The following is a 15,173-nucleotide window of genomic DNA, read 5'->3' as shown; positions in this document are numbered from 1 at the left end:
GGTGAAACCCTGTCTCTACTGAAAATACAAAATTAGCCAGGCATGGTGGCAGGGGCCTGTAGTCCCAGCTACTTGGGAGGCTGAGGCAGGAGAATCTCTTGAACCCGGGAGGTGGAGGTTGCAGTGAGCCAAGATCGTGCCACTGCACTCTAGCCTAGGCAACAAAAGCGAAACTCCATCTCAAAAAAAAAAAAAAAAAAGTTACCTATAATCCTTCCACTTGGAGAGAACCAAAGTTAAGTTGAAACTCTATGTCTATCCTTTAAGATTTTTTTCCGGTATACACATACCGCTAATTTAATTTATAGAGGCACATCTATTGATATGGTTCTGAAATCTGCTTTTCTCAGTTCATGAAGCTGTTTAACAGCATTATTTCTGCTGTAACAAAATACCCAACCAGAAATGGCAGATACAGAACATGTATTGCCCCACGTCATGAGATCCAGAGGAGGTCAATTCCAGGACTGGTTAATTCACTGCTCCAGCAGTGTCATTAACAACACACAAGCCTTCTGTCTTTCTCCTCTGCCATCCTCAGCATGGTGGCAAGGTGTTCCCTCCTGGTCTCCAAATGGCTGCAGCATTACATCCTCAAGTAATGGGAGGCAAAGGTCAGACAATGGGAAGAGAACGTGTCCCTTCCTTGAGTGTCTTTTTGAGGGTAAGGAAAGTTTTAGAAATTCCTCAAAAGATTGCTTCAGGCCAGGCGCGGTGGCTCACACCTGTAATCCCAGCACTCTGGGAGGCCGAGGTGGGCGGATCACCTGGGGTCAGGAGTTCGAGACTAGCCTGGCCAACAGGGCAAAACCCCATCACTACTAAAAATACAAAAATTAGCTGGGCGTGGTGACGGGCGCCTGTAATCCCAGCTACTCAGGAGGCTGAGACAGGAGAATCGCTTGAACCCACGAGGCGAAGATTGCAGTGGATGTGAGCTGAGATCGTGCCACTGCACTCCAGCCTGGGCGACAGAGCGAGACTTCTTTTTTTTTTTTTTTTTAATCGCTTCATTCTCCTGCCAAATAAGGTCATAGATCCATTCCTCAGCCAATCTCAGACAAGTAGAGGGAATGACCAGGAACAACCTGAACTGAGAACTGGCTCTGTTTCCCCTTGAAGCATACAGTCACCCATTACACGAACCACATGGGTTCTCTTAGCAAAGACAACAGGGCCCAGGGAAGAAGTGGTGGTTGAAAGGAACCACCAGGTCTTCCATATTAGGGATGAATGGGTGCGTGCTGGAGTACCAGTATGTGTATTTTTATAAAAGGATGTACTAAAATTTCTACTTTCATTTTTAGTCATTTTGAAATCTCAAACAGCATTTAAGCAGAGGGTGAAATGTTTCTGTCTCTCTAAAGGTGGTAAAATGCTAGTCTGATAACATTCTAAACACTTTTCCACATCCTTAGAATCTTGAATTGTTGGTAAATATTCTATCATAATTTATCTCACCAGTCCCCCATTCATGGACAAAGAAGTCGTTTTCCATTTTTCCTCATTCAGATATTGCCGGGATGACCGTTCTTGGAGTGCAATTTTCATGCACTTTCCTTTTGCCCCATGAGTGGAACTGCTGGGCCGTTTTCAGGCTTTGGAGAGCTGTCACCACAGTGTCCTCTGGAGAGTGTGAGCCAGCTGCCCTCCCACCAGCAGATAGGAGCATATGGCTCATCTTCGCCACAAAATGAACCAACTACGTTTTTGTGCCCTTTTTTTTTCTGTAAGCAAAGACTTATTTTCTTCCCCATTTACATCAGGGTGTTAGCTGGCAGCTGCCTGTATGCGCAGAGGTCCCCAGCACCAGGCTGGTCCCAACTGATGCTAAGACCCCCCAGGTCTGCCAGGTGGCCTCCCCAGGCAGGGGGGAGTGTGGCTGATGCCTGCCTGCTCTCCTGCAGGTCCATAAATATTCACAAAGAGGACCCTCATTTATGGGGCACTTACTGTCACCCAGGGCCTTGAGATGACTGTACTGGCCCCTGACCCCCACTGCCCTTCACGTCTCACATCTTCTCTGGCTAGAGCCAGAGGGCTGTGTTGTCCCTTGCTTGGGGTGGGGGATTGCCTCCAAGAGGCAGTGGGGCCCCGCTCCAGGCCAGCTTCATTCCCCTAGTGCCCTGTGGAATAATAAGCGGGGGTTACAGGACCCTCAACTTTGTGCGTGACCCTCCAACCCCCCGCCAGCTTTCTAGCCTCTAAGGAAAATATTTCTTGCCTTGATTGCTCCCCTCTACCCTGAGAGCTTTTTCTATGAGTTGAGAAGGTTGAAATACAAATGAAACATACCCTGTTCCCTCCGTGGGAACAAGGTGCCCACTCAGGACCACCCCCCACCTTTGCTGCCAGCACTCCATTCCGTCCCAGCTGACATTCTATTCTGCTCAGCACAGCGCAGCTCCACTTCCCAGCCACCCTCGCAGGCAGGGCTGGCCTGGAAAATTCTGCTGTTAGCCAGAGTCCTTATCACTCTCGTGGTGCCTCCCTGACACTGAGGCCAAGTGTCAGCTACCACTTGTCATCACACTTGCAATTTTTATTATGGTGGAGAAATATTTCTCTGAATCTGGGTTTCCACCAAAAGCGGGCCACGGGGAGCCCACTGTGGCCTCGGGAGTCTCCCCTGGGGTGGGTTGAAGCACAGGGTGGGAAGGAACCAGGAAACTCAGCTGTTGCCCCCTGGCTGGGGCCAGGACAGCTTCTCCTGACTGGTTTCATTTTACATCACATGCATTTTTGGTTCGTGCCTGTTACCTTCAGCAGCTTGGATGCCTTTGGAAGTACGTGGGGGTATAGACAAACTCATGACCCTTCTTGCCCCACATGCCACCACCTCCGATCAGAGGCTACGGATGCCCCCACTCCTGCGGCAGGGCAGGTTCAGTGACAGAAGTTCCCCATTTCACCATCAGGCAAAGGCCTGTGGGGGACTGATCTATGAGCCCCGAGCAGGAGGTCAGGTGGCCCTGCAGCCTGGGCGAACAGCCAGCGAGCCCAGGGAGGAAGGGCTCCCAGCATCATGAGAAGCTGACCCTGGCTGGGGGCTGAGCCTCACATGCTCCTCACTGAGGGCCAAAGGTGGGAACCAGACGCAGGCCAGCCTGACCCAGCCCTGCTCCTAAGCACTGTACTTCCTGGTGACATGGCTGCCACCAGCCCAGGGGCTGGGTAGCTGTATGCCACAGAGCCCAGTCTAGGAGGTGTGACCTGTGCATCTGCAAAGCCACCTGAATATGAACACAGACACTGGCTCCAATTCAGCAGCATACACTTTATTTCTAAATAGGCATCCAGTGACACGACTGTTCACACATCTATTCCTGACTCCCTTAAAGAGTCCAACGAGATGACACAGGGGCTCCTGCACGGCAGCCACAGGTTCCCCATCTCTGACCCACCTTCCCCTCCCAGCCCAAAGCCCCACCAAGAAGAGCAGCACATCACTGCTCAGGAAACGGGCCTAACAGGGGCCTCTTGCAGCTCACTTGGGGGAGAAAAATGAGTAAGTCTGGCCTTCATAATGCTTCTTAAAACAAAAACCCAGCACTCTTCATTTTTACAAAGGAAACGATGAAAAGGAATGTAAGATTCACATCCATCTTGAGGACAATTCAAGCTTTGCACATCCCTACTTTGAGAAACCGTCAGAGCCTTTGGTGTAAGCCAGGCCATGCCCACCATCCAGGTGGAAGTAGGGAGGCCTCCCCATCTCAGCCTGAGGCTCTGGCTCCGCAGGGCTGGCAGGTGACTTTTGACCACGGATGCACATCTTCCCATCCAATCACAGGCCCACTGCTCACCAGGACTTCGCGCTCACTCCGAAGCCAGTGAAGCCCCCACAGGGCAGCCAGGGAGACCAACTCAAGGGCACCAGAGGCCACAGCAAGAAAATGGCTCGGGAGAGGGGGATGGGATGGGGCAGGGGGTGTGTGTTAGTCTTCCTCCTTCTGTTACATGCCTGATAACAGTGAAGCCCCTCAATGTCTAACTGTTGGAGAACTGTTTGGGAAATGGCAGGAGCCTAAATGGAAGGGGGCTGGCTCTTTATTCTCTTGAGGCCTTTATCTTGACTGTGAGCCGGAGGGCATGAGACGGAGGACCCGGGGCTCTGGAGATGCCTTCCCGAGGACTCTGCTTCATGACTCTGCATCAGGAAGCTCAGAGTTTCCTACCGGCCCCCAGCAAGGGCAGCAAACACTGGCACTCACTCGGCAGGGAATGCGGGGGGCGGAGGGGGACCTTTTCTCTTCTGCATGTGAAATCCTTGTCAGTGGCAGCAAACGGCCACCGAGCTTCTCCCCACACAGGAATCAGGCAGCAGTTCCAGCCCTGAGCCACCCCAGGCCACACCCACACCCCAGCCTGCCCCATCCTCAGCAGAAGTGGCCTGGCCTCAGCTACCCTGCTGAGGACTCTCCAAGCATGTGCGCCCTGCGGGAACATGGACCCGAGACTTCATGAGGCCAAGCCTTGCCGATGGCACCTTTGCCAAGGGTTTTCAGGAGGGTCCCCAGTCTTTCAGCATTCCATGGCACGCAAAGGAATCCTGTGGGCTAACCTGGGCGACTCTGGCGCTCAGGCCTGCCCCTTGGCCTCATGCCAGCCAGCCCGACCAGCCCAGCCCAGCTCACCCACTGTGAAGAGGGGTGGCTGGCTTAGGGTAGGGGCCGAGAGGGCTTCGGTTCTGCCTCTGGACAGTGTCTGACCTCCAGATGATGGAACTGAGCCACCCTTAGCCTGGCCCTGGCCCATCCCCCTGCAAACTTATCTCAGGAACCTAGGAGCCAGCCCTTTTCCCTGCGAGACCTCACACAAGCCACAGGGGGTGGTTGTTCCGAGGGGTCATAACAACTACAGGCTGCAGAAAGCATGGGATTCATTCCAAGAACTCGTTCCACACAGCAGCGCCTGTGGTGGAGGGGCTGCTGGCTAAAGGGCTGGTTTCCGCCAGCGCTCCCTGGCTCCAGCCTTCACTCATCCTGAAGTATTCCTCCTACACGCCACAGTTCTCCTGTACCATGGCCTAGACCCAGAAGAAAATAAATACACACGCAGGAAGATAGAGTTAAGCTGCGTATTTTTGTATCTTCTATGCATTCACTGCCCCAAATAGAATGATTGGGTGTGCTAAAGGTAGACAGCAGCAATTTGTTATTCTCAGGCAAAAAAATTGACCCAGAAAAACAGACTTCTATGGCCTTTTGTTACCAAGGAACACAGGGTGCCCTCATCTCTTGGGGGCACTCTCCCAGGCTGCTGACCTCACCTGGCTGACAGGGGGCAGAAGAGGCTCACAGGAGATCGAGGCAGGTGCTGGTATCTCCTGGGAAAGGTCCCGCCACCCCCTCTGCCCCCAACAAATCCTGGGGCCCCTCCACCAAGCCCCACATGCTCTTCCGCCACAGCATCTTTTTCAAGTCTCAGCTGAAAGTGTGAGGCCACGTGTGACGTGGCCGGGGCTATCAGACCTGGTGACGAGGGGGCAGACGGAAATGGGATCTGACTCTTTTCATTGCTTTATCTGTGACTTTAAGATTAGGAAAGAAAGAAATCCTGGCAAACAACTGAGTTTGCAAAACAACTTACATCTGGGAGATGGGACCCTAAACTTCAGGGGAGAGTGAGTTCTGGCAGGGGCGCGAGAACAATCTGGTCTCAGATCCCTGCCCCTACTCGCCCAGGGGCAGGCAAAGGTCCCCACCCTCTGACTTCCTCTCTTCTCCACTAAAAGGAAATGGTGGAGACCAAAATTAAGCAAGGCAATGGCTCAAATTATGGGGTTGAGGAATTAAAAAAGATCATATTTTAGCTCTATCAAGTACACATTTACTTTTCATGCAAAAAGTAAACAGCGTGCTTCCTGCCCGGCTGGCCTGCTCTGACTTCAGGGTCAAGGCGAGGTGGCAGGATCGGACCTGGCCTCTCATTCCTGGCACAGAGGAACCTGGAAGGTCCTGAGGTCAGTCCCTCCTGACATCTGCAGCCATACCGCCTGAGGTGCAAGAGATGGAGATGTGCTTGCTCCAGCCCAGGGCCCATGCTGGCCCATGCGGGCCCACTGTGTCCCCAGTGAAGCAGGAATGCACATGATCAGCCCAGGGTCCATGCTGGGCCATGTAGGCCACTGTGTCCCTTGAGAAGCAGGAATGCACATGATGAATTAAACCACCCCAGGCTGCCAGGTTCCAAGGCTCCCTGGGACCCAGAACCACATACAGAAGTTGGCAATGGCTCTTTGATGAGCTGAACAGTTTGAGGCTCGTCAAAGGGGAGATGAGAGGATGGGAGTCATTCCATCTGGACATGACTGGCAGCTCCTCACCCTGAGATGGCTGAGGGGGCCAGGCCCCTGGGACAGGGCTGGGGTGTGTGTGCGTGGAGCGTCTGCTCCAGGATGCTGGGGCCCCAGGTCAGAGTAGAGGAGGGAGCACTGGCTGCTGCTGCTCTGGCCCCTGCCCCAATGCTTTGGGGACCCTAGCATGGGTGATGAATGGGATCCAACAGTGCTTTGGGGACCCTAGCATGGGTGATGATATGGGATCCAACGTGGTAGGGAACTGGGAGGGGGAAAGAGGATGGAACCTTGATTAGCCGCGAAGATGGCAGCAGTGAGCAGACACTGCAGGGACTCAGCACAGTGGCCTCCGATTAGACAAAAGAACAACCGAGTATGGGAATGGTGGGGAGGGAGATCAGATGGCAGGAGGCGACTACAGACTCTCAGCACTTTGCTGTAAAATGCAAATCAAGACAGCAGTTGTGGGCCGGCAGAAACCCTGTGCCTCTAGCTTTTCCCTCTAGAGGGCGCTCTGACCCCACAAGATAAAAGCCTAGGGTTGCAGCTTGCAGGGGGCTCTAAAGAAGATACCAGAAGGTACCAGTGTAAACATTCAGAACATACCCAGAGAAGGGCAGCAGCTGTCTGCTACCCAGGGAGACAGACTGCAAAGTGCCAATCAGGTAAAGGAAAAAAAGGTCACTCCATTTCTCTCTGAGGGAGCACAGGAAGTATCACAAAAGGCAGCGGGAGGTTTTCAAGATTTCTGGGCCCTGCCACTTAGGTCAGAATTGTGGCTGCGGAGGCATCTTGATGACTCAAAGGCAGGCGGCTGACCCCTGGCTCTGCCAGTCTGGCGGGGGCAGCATGAAGGCAGTGGCTGGGGAATGGCACAACTGTAGATGGTGCTTCTCTTAAGCAGGGGGCCGCAGGGGTCCTCCGGGTGGGGGGTAGGCACCCCAGCTTCACAGATGACTGGCACCTGGCCCCGTGCTCCCTCCCCTCTGTGGGCTGAGGAGCCACACTGAGCGGAGGCTGGCTCAGGGAGGAGTCAGGAGATGACAGTTTCCCAAGAAGTCGCCTGGCTCCAGAGGCCTGGCAAGTTCTGGACTAAGGCAACTCTGCAGCCAGTACCTCGCCCCGCCCTCTTATGTCTTGAAGGGGCTGCTGGATGCACGCATCTCTGCGAGGCCCCTGCTGAGTGTCTGTGGGCAGCAAATGCCCATCCTGGGCCTGCCTGCCTGAAGCCTTGGCACCTGGCATCAGAGCAGCTCCTGCTCGTCATCCTCAGAGCCGGAGGGGCCCTGGCGTACCTCCTCGTACCACTTGTTGGTGAGAGTTTTCATCTGGATGCGCCCGTGGTGCAGGTCCTGGGTCGAGAGACACAACCAAGCCGTCAGGGCGTCAGGGGCAGGGCCAAGGCAGGGAGGGGAAGCTGCTGGGTGCTTTGTGGGGAGTGTCTAGGGAGGAGGCGGGAGGCAGGGTGATGGCCACAGGCAACTTCAGTTTCAATTGAACAAACTGAGCTGGGATTGTTCTTTGTGGGGGTGGAGGTCACGGGAGGTGTCATTCAGAAAGGAGGAGGTAGCATGGCTTGAGGCTGAAAATGTGGTCTCTGGAGTCAGACACACTTAGCTCTGCTCCCAATTATGCCCGTATTGGCTGTGACCTTGTGGGGTTACTGCACCCTCTTAGGCCTCCATCTCCTCAGCTGTCAGGGACACAGCTGCATCCACTGCACAGAATGCTGGAGAAGGAAGCGGCCGTGGTCACAGTCACTGGAGCTGCCTGGCTCCTGGAAGAGCGCACACACCGGCAGCTATCAGGCCTGCCAGAGAGTGGAAAATGGGCCTGCTCAGAAACAAAGCGGGCAGCAGCGGGAAGAGCCCCACCCCTACCCAAGGCCTCCAACTAAAGAGAGGCCAGCAGTGCCCCGAGGGACAGAGCCAGAGCCCTGAGCTGGGGGCAGACTTGGGCCACAGCCTGAGGCCCTGGTATGTCTGAAATTCCTCAGCTCCGATTCAGTAGCTGATCGATACCCCGAGTCTATCATCCAGGAAAACCAAACTGTGTTAACAAGTCTATTATTAACCTCGCACTAAATGTGGCAGCGAAGGAAAAACAGCAGATGCCGAGTTCCACAAGCACGTCCAGCCTCCAGATCGGGAGGCAGCGGCCTGGCGGGCCCACGTGAGCCTTCCTGCCTCCCCACTCTTCCTCCACCCCACCCTGGGCCACTGCAGGTCCTGAAGGAGGCAGGCAAGGGATCCCCAGAAAGTGTGGCCTGGCCGGTATCCCACCTCCTGCGTCAGCCTCCGAGTGAAGAAGGGGTTCAGGTACTTGGCGTCCAGCCACATGAAGCCCTTAAGGTCCTGCCGCCTGATGTAGTGGGCCTCGTACTCCTCCTCCGTGAGCTCCGACAGGTGCTCCGACTCCACAGTGTTGCCCTGAGCAGGGAGGAAAGGCGGCCGGACGGCCACCAGCTGGCACCATCGGGGGGCACCTCCTGGAAGCCCCCACACCACCCAGGCCGCCGGTGTCCCCAACCCTAACTCCACTTGACCATCAATGCAGGGTGACGGTGGGCAGCAGACAGCCTCCTGGGGGCCTGCGGGGAGGCAGGAAGGTCCATTGGGGCACAATGGATGCCCAGGACCCCACCTAGGACAGCTAAAACAGAAGGACTGGGCTGGGCTGGGGCTTGGTCTTTAAGCTTTTCAAGCTTTTTGGGTGATTCTGTCATGCAACCAGGACTGGAACTGCTGTTCCGGGCTTTTCATTAGCAGCAAATCGCACAGGGAGGCTTTTTGTCTCTTAGCCTGTGGCTCTGTTAGCCAGGACTCCACATGGACAGGCTTCTGCCAATCAAGTCAGGAGAGGAGAGGGGAGAGGGACACATCCTGTAGGAATTGGGGAGGGACGAAGAAAAGGACCCCATGTGGAGGAGAGGGACGGAGGTGAAGAGGCGGGACTTGGGTCACAGGTAGGAGCAAAGCAGACAGGCTCTGAGTGCAGCGCCCACTCTGCTGGAGGAGCCTTGGTGGGGCCACAGTGAAGTGTGCTCTGCAGCTTCACTGCGGAGGGGGCGGGGGCAGGTGCAGGGAGGGCAGAGGATGGCGGGGGAGGGGAGAGCATTTAGATGCTGTGAAGCAGTGGTTGTCAAACACTGGTGTGTATTAGAATCTACCTGGGGGGCCTGTGAAACCACAAAATACTGAGCCCACCGGAGCCACCTGTAGAGGTACTAATTCAGTAGGTCTGAATGGGCTTGGGAATCTGCAGATCTAACAGGTTTCCGGTGATGCTGCTCGTCTGGGGACCCCATTTTGAGGACTGCTGATCAGTGTGGTAGTAAGAGGGCAGGCTCAGGAGTCTGTGCCCACAGCTGTCTGATTCTCTTGATGCCTCAGCATTCTCATCTGCAAAATGGGTACAATGAAAGCACCAGTTTCTGGCAGGCTATTGGGACAATCTGAGACAATCCAAGGAAAACGCAAGCACACTGACTGCCACAGAAAACATTCCAGAAACTCAGCGGTTCATCCTCAGAGGAGCTGTCCTGTTTCTGCTAGTGCTGTGCTTCGCCAAGCGTGTTCACAGGATCAGCTGCAGCAGCACCTCCTGGCAACTTGTTAGAAACGCAAATTCTTAGCCTGGACCACATGGTGAGACCCCATCTCTACTAAAAATAAGAAAAAATTAGCTGGGTGGGGTCACGCCTGTCTGAAGTCCCAACTACTCCAGAGGCGGAGGTGGGAGGATCGCTTGAGCTCAAGAGGTCTGGGCTGCAGTGGGCCATGATCGCGCCACTGCACTTCAGTCTGTGCAATAGAGTGAGACCCTGTCTCAAAAATAAATAAGAAGAAACACAAATTCTTTCGGACCCCATGCCAGACCTATGAGATGCTGGTATGAGACCCAGCAGCCTGTGTGTAGCAAGCCCCCCACCGATTCTGATACCTAGAAAGGCCTAAGCTAGAGCTTTTGTGAAAAACAAAAAAGTTGGTAGATAGGGGGTCGGGGCAAAGGGCCTCTTAGTGTGATGGAAGTTCTGCAGAGCCAGGCCTCACAGCCACCTGGAAGTTTCCTCCCAGCAGCACTGCACTGGGTGAGGGGCCCAGCCCAGCATGGAGACTGGAGGCCACGGTCTTGCCAGCCCTGACTCCAGTGTTAGCCGTGGATGGCCACGTGAGGACTCCTGGGCCTCTGATGACTGATTAAAGTTACTCAGGCCTAGAATACAGGAACTAGAAAGAGATGCATGTCCAGAAATGCATGGTGATCAGCAGGGGATGCTCGGGCCTGGAGCCTACAGCAGCCTCTGCTTCGGTCAGAGGGCCTAGCTTTGCACAGGGGTCCTGAGGGTGAAGACAGGGTGGGAAGGCAGCCTGGTGGCAAGGGCGGTGGCTTGTAGGAAGAAGAGGTGGGCAGGCTGCAGAACCTCAGCTCTCCCTACAGCTGGGGCCTGGGTACCTCCAGCCCCACACCATGTCTGTCCTTCGGGGAGTACCCCTCTCACGGCCCTCACAGCCACCGCAAGACGTCCTCCCCTCCTCAGGCCCCCAACAGGTGGTTTTTAGTAAAACCATACTGGGGAATGACAGGATTTTCAAACCCTCAAACCTGGGCCCTGACAGGTGTCTCAGCTGCTGGCAGGACAGAGGCACTGCTGGGAGAGTGGCACAGGTCCAGACTCCTGTGGTGCCCCATGGAGCTTCAGAGAGGGAGCAGATGGGGTTGCCCAAAGCCCCCCTGGCTGCGGCAGGTCACAAGGCCGCCAGACACCCCCACCCCAAGAGCCATGCTTCAGAACTCAAGTTCCGTCACCTCCTTCTCAGTGGGGACGACTGTTGTGTCTGCGTGTGTGACGTGTGTGGAGGTGCTGGGCGTCCTCAAAGCAAGGCTCATCTCCCCATTTCCTGACAGTGGGGACCACCAGCTGCGCAGCAGGCCAGCCCCCTGCCCCACCCCCGCAGGTGCGTGGTACTAACCATCTTCTCAGTCTTGCTGAGGTTGACATCCTTCTTGTTCCTGCGGCGCGCCTTGGCGTCCTCGATGTCCATGAGGCGAATGAGGGGCATGGTGCTGCCGCCCAGCAGCAGGATGGTGAAGAGCACGATGACGATGGTGGTGGTGCCGATGAGCTGCCGCTTCTCCATGGGCTCCAGGTCCAGGTGCAGGCTCAGGGCGTAGGGGATGGCTCCCCGCAGGCCTGGGTGACAGCAAACAGCGTGAGAGGACACAGTGAAGAGGCAGCAGCTTCATGGGCTGGCTTCCCTGGAAATCCAGCCGGCCCAGCACCGCGACCAGCTGACTATTCTAATGGCCCTGTTGAAGAGTGTGTGCTCACCCTGTGAGGCTTTGAGGTGTAAAGAGCAGGTGGCAAAGATGTGAGGACCACAGACTCACCTCCATGCCCACGTGGGCAGATCAAATGAGGTGGCCTGCCCCAGCTACAGAGCCCCAGGTGCGGGTGCGGGAGGACTTAGCAAGCCTGATGCTCGTGTCTTGGAAACTGCAGGACAGCTGCTGTGGGCTGAGCCCTCCCTGTGTGTGCGCCAGGCCTGGGCAGGTGCTCAGCGTGCAGAGCATCACTGGATCTTCACAGGAATCCTCAACGAGCAGCGCTACTCTTGTCCACAACACACAGGTGAGGGATGGAGGCCAAGAGCAGCATGGCCCGCCCAGGGCCACTCAACTAATACCCACAACAGCACAGGATGCAATGTGTCCAGTACCCCTCCTATCTCGAGATGCTGTCCCTGTGGAGGCCCTGGTGGCACTGACGGGGCTGTGGGCTGCTTAGGTGGTAATGACAGGCTGGCTGGTCCTCTGTGAGGCTACTAGGGCACGACTGAGGGGCATGGACTGAGCTGGGAAACAGCACGTTCCTCTGTTAGAAGCTTCCTGGCTTCCTTGGTGCCATACGGAAGGGACAGGCAGTCCTAGCCCCACCCTTGGGGAGCTCCTAGAGCAGCTGGGAGGAGACACAGCAAATGAGGGCTGTGAAATGGTACCTGGAAGAGATGGCGGGGGGAGGGGGAGGGGGGCAGGTTGCAGATAGAACCAGGACCTGCCCCAGACAGGAAGGCGGGGAGGCTCACATCACCATGGGGTAGGACAGCCAGACTGCTGCAGGCCAGACCCAGATGGGGAGATGGCAGGGCAAGAGCAAAGGGCACATAATACAGAGACATGGTGAGGACAAGGGACTCTCAGCCTCTCTAAACCTGTCACGGGCCAGAGGATTCAGTGACACGGGACATGCAATGTGCTTTAACAGGGTGTATACCCAGCAAGTGCTTAGTACCGGCTAGCCAGGCCAAGCGGCAATTCAAAGTAGGATTTCTTGGGCAAGGGGGATGCAAAGGCATAGGGATGGCGGCATCTCCATGGCATCCAAACAGGCAGCTGGAAACAGGAGTATGGATCCCAGAGGGAGGTCTGGGTTCGCGGGAACAGCTTTGGGACTAGGTGGAAGCGAAGGCCAGTGGACGGGTGAGTGCACTCAGTGAAGTGCGGAACACATGAACAGAAGTGGGGCTGGGGCCAAGTCCTGAAGAAGCCACTATTTGAGGGGTCAGTGAAGGGGGACGAGCCCAAGGAGACGTCAAAGGAGAGAAAGGAGGAGCATGGCCCGGAGGCCGGGGAAGAGGGTGAAGTGGTCCTCGTCAGAAGGCAGGGGCAGTGGGAAGGAGGTGGGCTAGGACGGGGGCGGATGCCTTCCCTCCAGGTCTGGCTGCGGGAGGTCACTGGTGACCTGCCAAGGCCAATTCCAGCCCCGTGGACAGGCGGTGAAGAAGTGGAGAAAATGAGCGAGCACGGCTCACTCGCAAGGGTCTGGCCATGGCCAAAGAGGTGCGGACGCAGCTGCGGGGGACGTGAGGAGGAACTCTGGCTGAAGTTGCTGGTGTTTTGTGGGAAGGAGGAGAAGCTCTGCTTAAATGATGATGGGAGGGGCCGGTAGCAGAGGCTTGTTCAGTGCCCCTCGTGGAGGATCCAGGAAAGCCTGGATGGAAACCCACGGAGCAAGAGCCCGGGGAGCCTGGGAGAGAACAGGAGCCGACAGCCCCCGCCATTTCAAATACACTCCAACCTTCCCCGTAACGCTCTCTTATCCTCATGCACCCCTTCCCAAATAGCTCACATCACTTCAAAAACCTCTGACACACTTCTGCAACCACTTTACAAAGTAGTTTGCCTCACTGGCAAAAGAGATTAGGAAAAAAATGAGTTTTTCTCACCACATATAAATGTATACATATATCTACACATACGTACATATATATGAAACATATACATTTTTAAACATGGCCTTTTGAAAGAAGAGAAATCTGAGACAAACTTGCAGATATGCCTTTGGATAGAGACCATTATAAAGTGTGTTGCTATAACCCAACCCACATGGAAAATACTTTAATTATAATATTTAAGCAAGAAAGCATAAAGAACAGTATGTATTGCTCAAAAATAAATTTAAGGATGCCTATGGATCCAGTTCTTTAGAAGCAAAGATTTATGAAATCATTTCCATCCTTTAAAAAGTGATTAAATAGCAACTGAAACATTCAAATTAAACTACCAGAACTTTGTGACTAAAAGGAAAAATATCCAAAACTAACATAAGGTATGAAACAGTTTCAACTTTCACCTTTTCTACCTTGAGACCATTATTACTTCAGCCTAGAAGACCCACAGGGAGGCGCTGAACCACTCCCAGCTGCATCCTGGACTGCACTGTACTGCCCAGGAGAGAGTGGCAGAAATCCCAGCTCTGCCTCCAATGGTCATGTGACCCTGGGCATGTCCTTTGCCCTCTTCCAACCAAGCCTCGCCCGCTTCATAGCACCATGGTGAGGGGCACCGTCTTGATTGCAGTGGGTGCCATTAAACGGGAGTATTGATTACTTGTGGCTTTGCCAAGGGCACTAGCAGAGAACCACAGCTCTCCCTGTATGGGGCGTGCTTTTAACAGGTATTTCCCCACCCCATTTATCCAAGATTTGACTTACCACTAAACCACATGATGAACATCATCTTCGGTGTGATTTTATGATCCCGGAAGAAATTCAGGAGGTAGGAAAGAGGGAAAATGTTTACCGCTCTGCCAAATAGTACAAGCACCTGTTGACAGCAACGAACTAAGTCTTAGCTGAAAACATCTGGCTCTTCAAGCTGAAGCTTCTTGAATGAAGCTAATGCAGACTGTGTAACACATCCAGTACAAATGCAGTATTCCCCTCAGCCATAAAAGACACGAGCAACACCATGCTCGTCAGAGACCCAGCATGGGCGTGCTGCCACAGCTGCGGGATTCTATGCATCTAGGAAAGGATAAAGCTTTGTATGTTACCTTTCTCAGTAGCCAGAAAAGAGAGGACTGACGAGGTATCAGGAAGGGCTTTAGTAATGACAGCAGACCAAAACTGAATGCCAAGAGGCTGTATAGAAGTATTCACAGATTAGTTTAAGGGCAACCTGACTCCAAAGGCGCTCTTCCTTGGGACAGGCCTGCACTGATCATACCAGCACTAGGGGGACAGACAAGGTGTTTCTGCCTCTGCCTCAGGGAAAGGAGGGCAGCTATGAAGGACCTATCCATGCATGGAAACACTGCTCTCTGAGCAAGAGGAACGCAGAGGTAGGGTCTACCAGGAGGCCACATGCCCCGGCTTAGCCTGCCAGCTGCTTGCTGTGGCTTTTGGTTCCTCTCCATCTCCAAAGGCATGTTAGTCTTGGCAAAGTACAGCTTTATGTAAAGTTTATATCTTTTTTTTTTTTTTTTTTTTGAGACAAAGTCTCGCTCTGTCTCCCATGCTGGAGTGCAGTGGCGCGATTGTGGCTCAATGCAACCTCAACCTCCTGCGCTCAAGTGATCCTCCCGCCTTAA

General features: G+C 54.4%; 1 protein-coding gene across 5 annotated transcripts in view; it reads right to left on the bottom strand.

Moving 5' to 3' along the window:
- Window positions 1–3,257: 3,257 nt before the first annotated feature.
- The window catches only part of SLC9A8 (solute carrier family 9 member A8), a 78,954-nt gene continuing 67,038 nt past the window's right edge, over window positions 3,258–15,173 (bottom strand). For 2 of the 5 annotated variants that reach the window (XM_054466676.2, XM_054466675.2), the window contains exons 13-16: window positions 14,296–14,407; window positions 11,275–11,495; window positions 8,584–8,730; window positions 3,258–7,653 (exon numbers count right to left, since the gene is read on the bottom strand). In XM_054466676.2, the coding sequence (XP_054322651.1) occupies window positions 7,546–7,653; window positions 8,584–8,730; window positions 11,275–11,495; window positions 14,296–14,407 (588 nt within the window). In that variant the 3' untranslated portion in view covers window positions 3,258–7,545. The other 3 variants (XM_063659056.1, XM_063659057.1, XM_054466679.2) reach the window with 2 other exon arrangements.

This window comes from Pongo pygmaeus, chromosome 21 (genome assembly GCF_028885625.2).
Source record: "Pongo pygmaeus isolate AG05252 chromosome 21, NHGRI_mPonPyg2-v2.0_pri, whole genome shotgun sequence".
Classification (NCBI taxonomy): domain Eukaryota; kingdom Metazoa; phylum Chordata; class Mammalia; order Primates; family Hominidae; genus Pongo; species Pongo pygmaeus.
This window is presented reverse-complemented; position numbering and strand designations above follow the sequence as displayed.